At 54.5% G+C, this 12,264-nt stretch overlaps 1 protein-coding gene across 6 annotated transcripts in view; it reads right to left on the minus strand.

Annotated features, from left to right (window-relative positions):
- SMG6 (SMG6 nonsense mediated mRNA decay factor) overlaps window positions 1-12,264 on the minus strand; it is a 200,607-nt gene that overhangs the window by 18,941 nt on the left and 169,402 nt on the right. For 5 of the 6 annotated variants that reach the window (NM_001205827.2, XM_024980132.2, XM_059878048.1 and 2 more), the window contains exon 14: window positions 3,196-3,372. In NM_001205827.2, coding sequence (NP_001192756.2) covers window positions 3,196-3,372 — 177 coding nt within the window. Of the gene's footprint in view, window positions 1-3,195; window positions 3,373-4,165; window positions 4,539-12,264 lie in introns of those variants that run through there. The other variant, XM_024980134.2, reaches the window with a different exon arrangement.

Raw genomic sequence — 12,264 nt, forward strand, 5'->3', positions numbered from 1 at the left:
GGTGTGAGGGCTGGGGGCCCCATGACGGGAATTCACATGACACGACCTTGCACGGCTGCCCTCCGGGGGCTGGGACAGACTGGGAGAAGGCGGGCTGGCTTAAGGAGTCTCCTGCCAGGCTGGAGGCGCCTTCCCCAGGGATGGCACCTCCCTGCTTGCAGCCTCGCTCTTAGAAGCCACTACTCCCCGGGTGGTCCTGGGCTCTACTTCTCACTCCCTCACTCTTGGCCTTGGTCAGTGGAGAACATGCAGCTGCCCGAGAGAGCTCCCTTGGAGGGACAGTGTTAGCACGGTAACAGGGGGTGGTTGAGCAGAAGATTCCTGGGTCTGAGTGATAACTGGATGATAATGATGATGATGATTATGACAGTAACAGCTGTCACTTACTGAGTGCTTACTATGAAGCCAGGTACCCCGCTAAGCATTTTTCACATATTAATAACTCATTTAATACAACAGCCTGTGAATGGATGCTTTCATCACCCCTAGTTAATAAATGAACAAATAGAGGTCTAGAGAGTTAAACAATTTGCTCAGGTTCACGAGGTGAGCAAGCGGCAGACCAGGGACTCAAACCTCAGTGAGTCTGATTCCAAAGTCTGCGCTCCTACCAACGACCCCCATCGGTGCAGGTGCGGCCCTGGACCTAGATGGAGCTCAAGGCCGGCTTTAGCAGCCCAGCTGTGCTCCCGCAGGCCCACAGGGATCCTGCTCAACACAGGCGACCCTTTCCTCCAACTGCCCGTTGCGATGGCATTCCGATGGACACGGTTTGCAGAAAGTGGTTAGCAGAGCGTGTCAGTGGGCAGGCAGTGCCTTGTCTTAGGAGAATCGAGGGGTGAGGGAGTTAGGTGTCTCGGCAGCATCCTTAAGGAGACAGACTCTGTTCTGCTCATGATGAAAGATGTCTGAATGAACAGCTCCCCTCTTCCTCTCTCGATCACCTTAAGTGGCTCAGTTTTACAGGGTGGAGAGGGACAAGATCTCAGGAAGGGGCCACTAGACGAGATCTCAGAACTGCCACTAACCTAAGAGGTCTCAGGGGTCTGGGGTGCTGTCTGCAGTCACTACTCATCTGACAATCTGCAGGCTCCTGCAGTGTCACCCGCTTCCAGAGTGGCCCAGGGGTTGGGAAGGAGGAAGGCTCTCTGCACATTTACTTCCTGTCTTAGGGGTTAACCTGGACGGGGTGAGGGGAGTCAGGTCCCTGGCCGGCCTATGGGAGACACTGCCCCTGCCTGCTCTGATCAGCGATACACAGGGTTATCATGGGGCTTGCGCTGAGCCTGACTGAGGTCAAAAGAGGGTCAGTGAGGCTTGTCTGAGGTTGGCTCAGCTCTCACACCAAACGAGGAAGTGCAGGGTTATGAAATTACACAGACCAGGGTAAGCAGGGTTTCCCAGGGGCCACTAACACAAAGGAACCTAGGAGGCTCGTGGGAAAAGGAAGAAGTGGGCAGCACAGCGTGGGTCACAACCTTTGTCTGGGCAAGAAGCCTTGGAAGGAGGGAGACAGTGTGGCACAGCAGAGATCTAGGGCCAGGAGCTGGACTGCTCCTTGTTGAGGGGCGGAGCCCTGCCCTCTGGGCTTGCCTGCTGCCCTGGATCTGGTCCTGCAGGCTCTTGGGCCAGGGGACATCTCCTGCAGTACCCTGGAGAGCTACCTTACTCACCTACTGCCTGCCTCAGCCTTAAAACACGGCTGAGAGAGCCCACTGGGGCGCTACCCCGCCCAGGCTTCCCTCCACGGTGCCCAGGGCTTGGGTGGCACTGCTCTGCCCTGCCCAGAGCCCGGACACCCCGGTGGCTTTAGCAAGCCCACTGGCTCCTCCCATACTGACAGCTCATTCTTTCCCGTTACTCCCTGCCCAGGTTTCATCTGGAGGGCCTGGAATCATGGGCTCAGCTTCATCCTTGGAACTACCTCTCGCCTGGAAGCAGAGCCCTGTGTCATTAGGGGTGGGGTGGGGTTCTCCGGCTATTCCAATGAAGCCAATCCAAGACTGTGCTGCTCTGAAGACTCTGAAGCAAAGGTGGCCACTCTATCACTGCCTCAGATCACCAGCGACAGCATCCAGCTGACATCTGGCTTCCCGGGCCTGCTGCTGATTTCATCCCCGAACCCCGCCCTGCTCCACCGGGCGCTGGAGACCGCCGCAGGCCAAATGACTGTGCTGGCCGACAGCTGACCTGGCCTCTGGCTGCAGTTGCTTCCGTCTCCTCCTTGAGTCCCACGTTCCTTCCCACCTAAGCCCCCTCTGCCTCTAACACTGGTGGGGTGGGGGGCAAAGAGGAGGGCAGAGATGAGCATCAGGCAAGGTGGGCTCTGTGTGCACCCCCAGCAGTCATCCACACCCAGACACACAGCAGGGCAGCGGGCAGCGGCAGTAAATGCACACACGCACCCACAGTCGCACCCACAGTGCCCCACCTCACACCGACTCACCACCCACAGACGGTGGGGCAGCTGGCAGCAGTGTTCAACTTAAGCTGACACACAAACCCCCTGCACGCAGAACCGCAGTAACAGTCACCCCCAGAAAGAAACCTACATGCACGGTGAGGCCAACACCAGCGGGGTCTAAGGGGTGGGCACTTGGGCTGGTGCACACACATACACGCTCACATACACTGTCTGGAGTGAGTGAGGCAAGGGCTACAGGAACAACCAAGGGCAAACAAACAAGAGGAGAATTCCTTAATCACATCAGGATGTGCAGGAGGGAGGGCGGGAGGGAGCGAGGGAGGGGGTGATTTTCCACACGGGGCCAGCAATGTCAGCTCTTCCTGTACGTGCGCTGGAGGCTGCAGTTCGGGCCTGTGCTGCGCTGGGCTCCACACATCCATAAACTTGATCCTCGGCCTGAACCCTAACACTCCCCACCCCCCCGACCCCCTTCCCTAAGCCGCCAGAGCTGCACATTATTAAACTCTTTCTTCCCTCCCTTCTCCTCCAATGCAACATTAAAAAGAAGCATCTGGAACTCGTAGCAGAGCGAGATGGAGGCATTGGGGTGGGACTGGCAGGAAGGGGCACCAGCAGAGTGCACTCCTGAGGAGCCAGCCGGCTGGTCATGTCAGCATTGCCACTGCTCTGGGTGGTTATAAATAGCCAGGGGTCAATGCTGAACCCTGGGCAGCGCGGGGCTGGGGGGAGCCGTCCCTTGGCCACAGCGGGCTCTTCCCGCATTGTACCTCATCTTCCAGTTGTTTTCCCTCTTGGCTTCCCATTTCCTTTCCCATGGTGTCTGGGACGGGTGCCACTGACACATATTTTCCACCCTTGAATGCCAGCAGAGGCTCTTCTTGTCCACAAAGGGCTTCCAGAAAATACTTCAGCACTGTGACCCTTTTGCAGTCGGCTGCAATAACCTACGGGGCGAGAGAGAGAGAAGAAAAACAGCACTTTCTAAAAGGGAAGATGAGAGACATTGACTGGAGGCTTAGGGGCACCCGAGAAATGTGTCATCTGCATGGTGGGGGTGCGTGGGGAGAGTGAGCGGGATCGTGTGTATGTGAGATGAGGCCAAAGGCCAAGATCTTTGAGTCACCACCATCTCCCCTCAGGTCATCTCTAGGGTAGCGGACACCCCCAGCACCAATGACCGTTGTCCTCTGGGGTTTTGCCTCTCTTTGACTTAAGTCCTGATATGGTATCTAGCTGGATAGAAGGAAGGGTGGAGGGTAAGATGCTGATGGTCACAGAACTTGGAGTCCTGGTACTCTCACTGCCACTCTCCATTCTGCTCCCAGCTCCACTCTCGTCAGACTCCTGAGGGGAGAACTTCCAGCCTGAGTGAGAAATGAATGATGAGGGCTTTCTTGGCTGTTTCATTTCAGGTTTCCCCTGACAGGTTCCTGCCCCACCTAAGAGCTTCTTGTGCTCAAGAGACGGGGGTCCAGCAGGAAACTTGTCAGGAGAAGGGAGACAGGCAAAGCAGGTGGAAGCAGGGTGTTCCACCGAGCTCTGTTCCTCCAGGGGTTTGGGCTGTCCCGCTCCCATGTGGCCACATCAGCACACAAGCCAGTCCTGTCAGAGAAGCTGGGGCTGATTTAGCTGAAATGAAATCACTGTCTTGAGCAATCATCACATTTGTAAGTGGCTGAGATAAAGTTTCCAGTCACCCTGCCTGGGGTCCTTCTCCTGCGAAACCTGCAAACCCACCTGCTTTGCACCTTCTCGTGCCCGTTCTTCCTCCCTGACCTCTGGGGTCCTCTCCTCCCTTCTGGGAGGGCACTCACCAAGGGAGGAGAGGGGCTCCCCTTGGATCTGGAGCTCACAAGTAGTGAAGGCCATTCCCACAAGGAAACACTGTGGTGGCCAAATATGCTGCAGGGTGGCAGCCCCTCCATGACCATGACTCCGGCCCCCAACCTGCCACCAACACCATGCCTCCCATCCTATCGTGTGACACAGACTGCCCTGGCTGCTCCGCATAGCGTGGTAACTAACCCGGAGACTGTCTCAGATTGTTTGCTCAGTGGTGCGCAGGTGTCTTCATTATCCCCCTTGCCTGGGTAATAATGCCCGACCCCCTGGTGGCAGAGATTACATCTTGCATTTCCCTGGCAAGGGGCGCCGGGGACAAGCGGGGCACTAGGGAGGCGCATGGGGAGGGCTGAGAGGTGCAGGGAAGCCTGGCTGTACCAGAGGGAAAGATGAGGCAGGCAGGACCCAAGTCCGCCAGGAGCCGGTGGAGACGAGTACCACTCTGGCAGCCGGGTGGCTGGGGGAGGCTGACCGCACACGACTGTCAGCCCTGAGCCATGCGCCTCCATCGTTGGCCACGTCTCAGCCTGGATGGAGGCCCAGGACGGAGGCACACGGCTCAGGACCAACAGCGCCTCTGCTGGCCCCACCAACGGCCTGGGCAGCAACTGAGGCCTGAATCGCAGGCTGAATACCTCGACCACCTGGGAGGCTGGCCTGAAAGGTGCTCAGCCACCCGGGAACGGCTGAGGGAAGGACAGCTGTCGTGAGCTTGGGGTGCCCAGTCCTGTGCTTCCAAAGAGGGAAGAAGTGCATGCCGGGCCAGAGCGGGTCACCGTGGGTTCCATTGCGTGTCTTCACACATGGGATGAGGAAGGCTAGAAATACAGAAGCAGGGGCTAAGAGGCATTAAAGAACAGAGCTGAAATGAGTAATAGCCTGGCAACCAGCACGCACAGCGGCCTCCCTGCATCCCCAGCCTCTCACTTGCAGAGGAAACTTCTGCATTTCCACAAGACTGCCAGTTTCCTCTCTGTGGTCTAATTTTAACCACCTTGTCGTTACAGTGTGTGTCAGCCACCTGACCCCACTGTGACCTCTGACCTTCTGCCCCAGCTACTGCTTGCACTATGGAGAATTATGTAATGGAGCCAGGACTTTCCTTTTCGGTGTGAGGCTGTTGTCACCGAATGGAGAGGAGGTGGGGTGAAGGAGTGAGAGAAGGACAGAGGAAAAACCTGACGGTGGTCCCTAGCATCACCCTGGGGCGAGGGGTACACTGGCGCTCCCGCTGAGTGTGCAGCTGAAATGTGCCCAGGAGACGAGAGTGTGCCTGGGGGTGTGTGTGCTGACAGGCGAGCCGGACAATTCCTGCTGTTAGGGCATGGGCCGGAGGGCACGCCGAGTTCCTGGCCAAGAGGGAGGAAGGCCACATGTGTGGACGTGGGGCTCCTGGATACGGGGATTTCCAGGGACGCAGACATCCTGAGCCGGCCCACGGCACATCCTTAGAGGATCGCGGGGAGCTGTCATCTACGTGGACACACACACAGAAGCAGTGTCGCCTGCCTTCCCCAGCCCCTGCTCCACCACCTACCCCCATTTTAGTTTTCACTCTGTTTGGAAGGAACCTGGCTTCTGGGGGCTTCTGTCTGCTGTGGCCATCAGTTCCTCCTGGAGGGCAAGGAGCTCCTGGATGATTCTCAAAGGAGCGCTGATCCAATGGGGTCTCTAAGTGGGGTATGAAAAAGAATTCTGCAAGTTTGGAGAGAGAAAAGTCATCCAGCCTTTTGGAAGGGTGTTCTTGCCTTCGTGATCCAACTATGGGGGAGGAGAGCCACGGCTGTACAGTCTCCTTAGGTTTCAGAGTGCACTGCGGGGGTAAGGAGTGGGGCTGGAGCGATCAAGGAGCTGGGAACTCTGAGAGGCAGAAAGTCCAGGGCTTGTCCGGGGGCCCAGAAACACCTTCGGTCTCCAGCCCACTGGCCTGTCTGCTGAAGCCTTCTGCTTTCAGATGGGAGGCACCAGCCCCGCAGGGTAGGTTCCTCCTATACAAAGCCTCCAGCACTTGAGTTGGGCAAGAAAAGTTTCAATGTGTATAAAAAGGGCTGTCACAACAGATGAAGCCCTTTAAACCACCCACAAAGAGCCAACTCCAAGGCGAGCTTTGTCTGGCCAAGGAGGATTTCCTGGTAGGAGAGGGGTTAAAGTTGGGCTCCCCGCTCAGAAAGGAAGGAGCCCAGATGCACTCTATGACATAATCCCCACAATAGCTCTGTTCGTGAGTACATTTTTCCATTCTGTATCAATGAAAAACAGAGAATGTAAGTGGTATGTACATTGTAGCTCTGGGCAAATTCTAGATTCTCTAGAGGAGAAAGATCTGGGCTGTAAACAGGTGGGGCTGGACCAGTGATGGAGGTAAGGAAAAGGCCTGGTGGCCAGGGAACACCTGGGGAACCTAAGACCTGGGGAACCTGAGACCTGCACCTTCCTAGGGGCAGTCATCGTCCTCCTGGAGGGACTCATGGTGCAGGAGACTACGAGGAACTCCAAAGTTACTGAACAAAATGCCTCTCGTGTCTCACTCCAGTCAGCTCTGAAAGGAGACTGGGGCTCTCAAGAGAAGCCACTGCCAGGAGAAGCCTACACACCACAAGAAGAGTAGCCCCCGCTAGCCGCAACTAGAGAGACGCCTGCGCGGCAACGAAGTCTCAGCACAACCAAAAATAAATAAAATTTAAAAAGAAAGAAGGAAAGGAAACTGGGGCTCTGGGTCAGGGAAGGGCTCAAAGAAGGGCACCCAGAGAAAGCCCCTTCCCCTCCCCCAAAGGCCGTCTGGGGCAGCGTGCCCCGCTGGTGGGAACTGAAACCTCGAGCTTCAGGGCTCCAGCTATCACCCGGGTCAGGTCCACACGCAAAGAACCCAGCAGAAAGGAAAACTGAAAGTGAGATGTGGCTGGCGATATGGGAGCCTGGCCTGTCCTGGGCTCAGTCCCTTCGAGAGAGATAACGTGAGCGTGCATGTGGTGAGTGGAGGCTGGTGCCCAGAGGAAGGTGAGGTCTAGAGGAAAGCAGGAAGAAACCGCTAGGGTAAAGAGAGAAGAGGGAAGGCAGTCTGGGGCATATCTTGGGTGGGGTGGTGGATGAGCAGAGAACGAATGGTGTTCTCTGAAAACCGGTGGGTCTCCATGGCCACGCAGCAGAGCATCAGCACAGCCTGTGCAGAGATGCCTTGAAGAAACAGAAAAACAGATCTAAGCTCTTATAGAAGGCGGTGGAGGGAGAGGGAGCGACGGGGAACTGAGCAGCAGGTACCACAGATGCATGTTAAGTTGTGAGACTTAACAGCAGCCAGGGAAGGGGAGGAGGGGCCAGAGAGCTGAACCAGGCCTCTGGATGCAAGCTCCACGGAATGAGGGACTCGCTGCATCTTTACTGGGCCCCTGTTTTCTCCAGACAGGCCTCCTGGAAGGTACAGACACTGGAGCGGCTGGCTACATTTTGCAAAATGTCTTTTTCTAAATTTTTGGTTTGGGGCGGTCAGAATTTAAACTTGCTCTATCAGCCAGTTCTATTTTTTTTTTTTTTTTCTTTTCTGGTTTTAAAAAGTCTTGCTTGCTACTGCTCCTCTGGTTACAGAGAAAAATCACACAGGTTTTCCCCTACAAACTCAAGTTTACAGGTTATTTTTCTTGTTTCTCTAAATGGAGCCAATTACTTTCACATTTGTTGAAACCTTCAGTCAAACTTTATAGCTTGTTAATTTCACAGAATGTCCTTAGAGCAAATAAGATGCAGACAGAAAAGTGAAGTCTTGCTGAGATTATTAAGAAATTTTAACATAGCCTATAAACCCACGACCAAGGCTGGTAAAACACAGGCCCGCCCGGCTGGCTGCTGAGGTCAATTAGCAATGGGTTAATTATCATCTTTAATAAGCCAAGCCTGCATGATTGGCTACAAGAAACTGACTCAGACTACAGTGTTTTCACAAACTGAGAACCTCCAGTGATACACGACTCATCCTCACGGGAGACCGAAGGGTGGGTCGGTCATCCTGGAAGGATGATTCTACAGTGGCCGAGGGTGGGTCAGCCTGAGAAGAGGTCTACCAATGAAAGTTCAGACACAGGGAATCCTCTGGAGCTGGGGGGACAGAGGAAAGGGGTTATTCACGTTCCTAGGGGAGGGAAGCTGGCTTTGAGGATGCACAATCCCTCTGAAGGCCGAGGCAGCTGCTCATGATAAGGGGGAAACAGATACTCCCAGCCCAGCTGAATCAGGACGGATGGGTACCGCACTGTGAGAGAGGGTCACAGGTCAGAGGGGAAAGGAGGGAAGAACCTGGCAGGCGCTGAATGACAAAGTGGACAAGGAGAAAATGTCTGGGTCCTTGTGCCAGACACGGATCCTGACAAGCCCCGGGTATCCTGTCCCAGGGCCTCCACTTGGTCAGCGGGTCACTTGCTCCCCATCCCTGCTGCAGCAGGACCCCCCTGCTTCCAGCACAGGCCTGGCCCTCAGTCTTTTTTGATCCCAGTGTCCAGACTCAGTGCTTACGGTTGGTCTGCACCAGCTGAGGGGTCTACGGGTCACAAGGCAAAATGCTCACATCATTGGGCAAACCCACCCCGCAGCAGCCACACCATTCCACATGTCTGGTCCCAACAGCTGTGTTTTCTTCTTCGTGAAGGCAATGCGGGCTGTTACCAATCAGCTGGCAAGGCACAGATGCCTGTTCAGAGTGAATGGCAGCCAGCTATCCCCACCCATACCCCCCTCACCGTGTACTTGTGTGCGCACGCGTGCACTGGCCTTAAGTTTCCTAGAGAGGGGTGGGTGGGAACTGGCAAATGGTCAGGTAGGAAGACTTGGTAAGGGTGAGAGAGATGGAGATTATGTTCACACTAGGAAGAGAGGTGGGAGAACAGAGGCGAAGTGGAGCATACACTGGTGGCAAGAAGGTAAGTACAGAAGGAAAAACAGGTCCATTTTGGGAACAGGCAAGTTGAGGTCATACAGCAGCTTGGTGAAGAGCCTAGGCTTTATAGGTGGAGGTCTAAATTCAAGTGCTGATGGACACTTTCTAGCTGTGTGTCCTCAGGCAAGTTACTCAATGTCTCTGAGTCCCGGATCAAAGCTGTTTGAGAGAGATAATGCATCTCAAATATACAGCAAGGTGCCTGGGCTCAAAAAGTGCTAAATACATGAGTGGCTGTTATGCTTCTTCTTCTGTGCTGCCCTGCTCTGCTCAGAGGCAGGAGGGGGACTCCGTCTGATACCACGGAGACGTACGGAAGCCAGGCTCAGAGGTAAGGGCACACGGCCCCGGGCTGAGGGGAAAGGCCCTGGCATGCTCACCTGGCTGCTGAAGCTGCTGAAACAGTTTATTTTAAGCTAAGGTGTTGGATCCAGGTGACTGGACAAGGCACTTGGTGGAGGGAAGGGCCAGCCTTTCTGCAGTGGCCCCTTTCCTACTGTCTACAAGGACTCGGGACCTAACCACAGGCCTGCATGCTTTCTATAGGACTCCAGAGGGGCCCCCAGGGCTGGGGCTTTAGGACAAGCGTGGCACTAATGCACACACCACAAGTAAGGTCCTGTGGTGAATCACAGCTGCCTTAACCCTCTGGCCCTTTCCTATTGGGGTGTGGGTGGCAGATCTGCCTCTGTTAATGGTATCCTCCTTACATGAGACAAGCTGCATCCTTGCTCCAGGTCTCTCGACACAAGAAAAATAATTTCTACCCACCTGAATTTCCTGAGCTTGGACATTCTAAACAAAGCGAGAAAGGAGTCCTGGCTCTCCTGGGTAGAGGACAGCTGGCTCTTCTTGAACCGTTCCCTCGTGGAAAGAAACTACCTTTTTTCTTCCCCTGGAGCTCTAAGCTCCGACTGTATGAGCAAGGTGCATTCTCAACAGTGAGCGCGTTGCAGGGAGCAAGCTATAGGCAGCAGTAGCTCGGGCTGCAGTCCAATCGGCTTCCCCTGCAGAGGCTCTGAGAGCAGCCACCCGCACTGGCAGGGGCTGGGCGGATACTGGCACTGCCAACACAAGCCTTTCAGGTCTGGCTGGCTTCAGCTGCTCTGAAACCTGGAGCTCTGGTGCTGGGGCCCTCACTCACTGAACCAGCAGGGGAGGCTACAAGCTCAGCCCCTGGGGAGGAAAGGCCTGAGTCTGTCTCAGTCTACAAATATCCACATGCAGTCGGCTTCTACACTGCCGGTTAGTTCTGGGCCAGGAGCACGGTATCTGGAGCTCTGGTCGCTCTGAGCCACTTGCCTCTTTGCCTTCCAGACAACCAGCATGAGGAGGCCGCCCCTTGGGTTCGTGTGCACGCTCCATCACCCAGTTTGCTTCTGGTTTTATTTATGTGTGTGGGGATGAATGCTGAGACCTGCAGCATTCAACACACCCAATCACCACTCAGCTCCACAGACGCTTACTAAGTGTCTACTGTGTGCACGAGGCCCCATTCTAGACCGTGAGGATTCAGTAGAAGGGGGTGGGGCACATTCAGAGCAGGTGAATCAAGCTGCCAGGAGAGATACCTGCCCCACCAAAGACTGACGGCACCCAAAAGGGCAGAATTCTCATTTCTCTTCTCCTTCACAGGGAGAGGAAGAGGAAGCCTGGGAGAAGCAAAAGCCCTCTGTAGAGACTGGGCACACGCTCCTTTATCCCTTTTAGGTGGAGAGAGCCTGAAGAAGTCAGGAGGGAGAAATCCCTCGGGCTCAGCCTTGGCACCAGGTGAAATCCCCGTCTCTTCTCAATGCTCCCCACGGTCCGTGTGAGGCCTCCCCACCAGACATCTCCTCACTCCCTCCTCGTTGTTTCTCCCTAACCCCCAACTCCAGGTACCCCTGTTCAACATTCCCCTGCATGCCATTTGCCCCCTGGTACCTCTGAGACTAAAGATGACTCCCCAAACTGCCTCGACCTACAGGCCTTTACTTCCATGCAATCAATTCATTCCCTCACCTTCCTTTAAGTGTGATTCAAACTCTTTCTTTTCAAGAAGTTATTGTCCAGCCTGCTGGCCCACTGCCCACACATTTTCCCTAAGGCTCTGCTATGTAACAAGGATCATGCCAGGCATTTTGTGCAAGAATAGAATAAGGCAGGACTTCCCGGGTGGTCCGGTGGCTAAGACTCCACATTCCCAATGCAGGGGGCCCAGGTTCGATCCCAGGTCAGGGAACTAGAGCCCACATGCTGCAACTAAAGATACTGTGTGCCATAAAGAAGACTGAAGACCCAGGGAAGTCAAATAAATAAACATTAAAAAAAACAAAAACAAAAACAAAAACCATACATGGTTTAAAAAAGACAGAACAAGGCAGATGCAGTCCTTGACTTCACAGGACTTTCAGGCCACGGAGGGATCCGACAGTAACCTGGCACTGACCTCTTCCAAATCCCCAGACTGAAGACTGTCTATGTCGGGTGCAGAGGACTCAAGAGCCTCTTAAAACCATTATCGCTTCATGTTGAAGACATATATACGTAATTTTTCTTATGGCCTACTTAACAGATTCTTTTTCCTATTAACTTTCATCCTGACCATGCTGTGTGAGAGGTCCATTACTGCTCTCAGTCTACAAGGGGGTTCGTTCCCTTCTAGGGGACCTATCCCACCTTTGGGCTGTTCTCATTAGTGGAAATGTCTATCCCTTTCAAGCCCAGATCTGCCTCCCTGTGCTTCCAATTCTGTTCTGTGGGGCCACGACAAAGTTCTTAACTCTGCTTTTGTCTGACCGGCCTCCAATTTTTTTGAAGTCTGCTCTGTTACACCTTCTCTAGGCTAAACAGTCCCACTTCCTTCCACTGCTCCTCACTTCAACTGTCTCCTCAACATCCTGGGGATTCTCTCACTAAGACTTTCACTGAGACGAATGTCTCCTGCAGGGAGTGCCCACGTGCGGTCTGGCAGCAAAGAACAGAACACACAGCTCCTCCCTGTTCTATCCTGGATACCTCAATTCTGCGAATCGGCCAAAAAAGCACATGTTCTGCTGTTCACCACTTTGCCCTAGTGGCACATTGTGAG

This window comes from Bos taurus, chromosome 19 (genome assembly GCF_002263795.3).
Source record: "Bos taurus isolate L1 Dominette 01449 registration number 42190680 breed Hereford chromosome 19, ARS-UCD2.0, whole genome shotgun sequence".
In the NCBI taxonomy this organism is placed as follows: Eukaryota; Metazoa; Chordata; class Mammalia; order Artiodactyla; family Bovidae; genus Bos; species Bos taurus.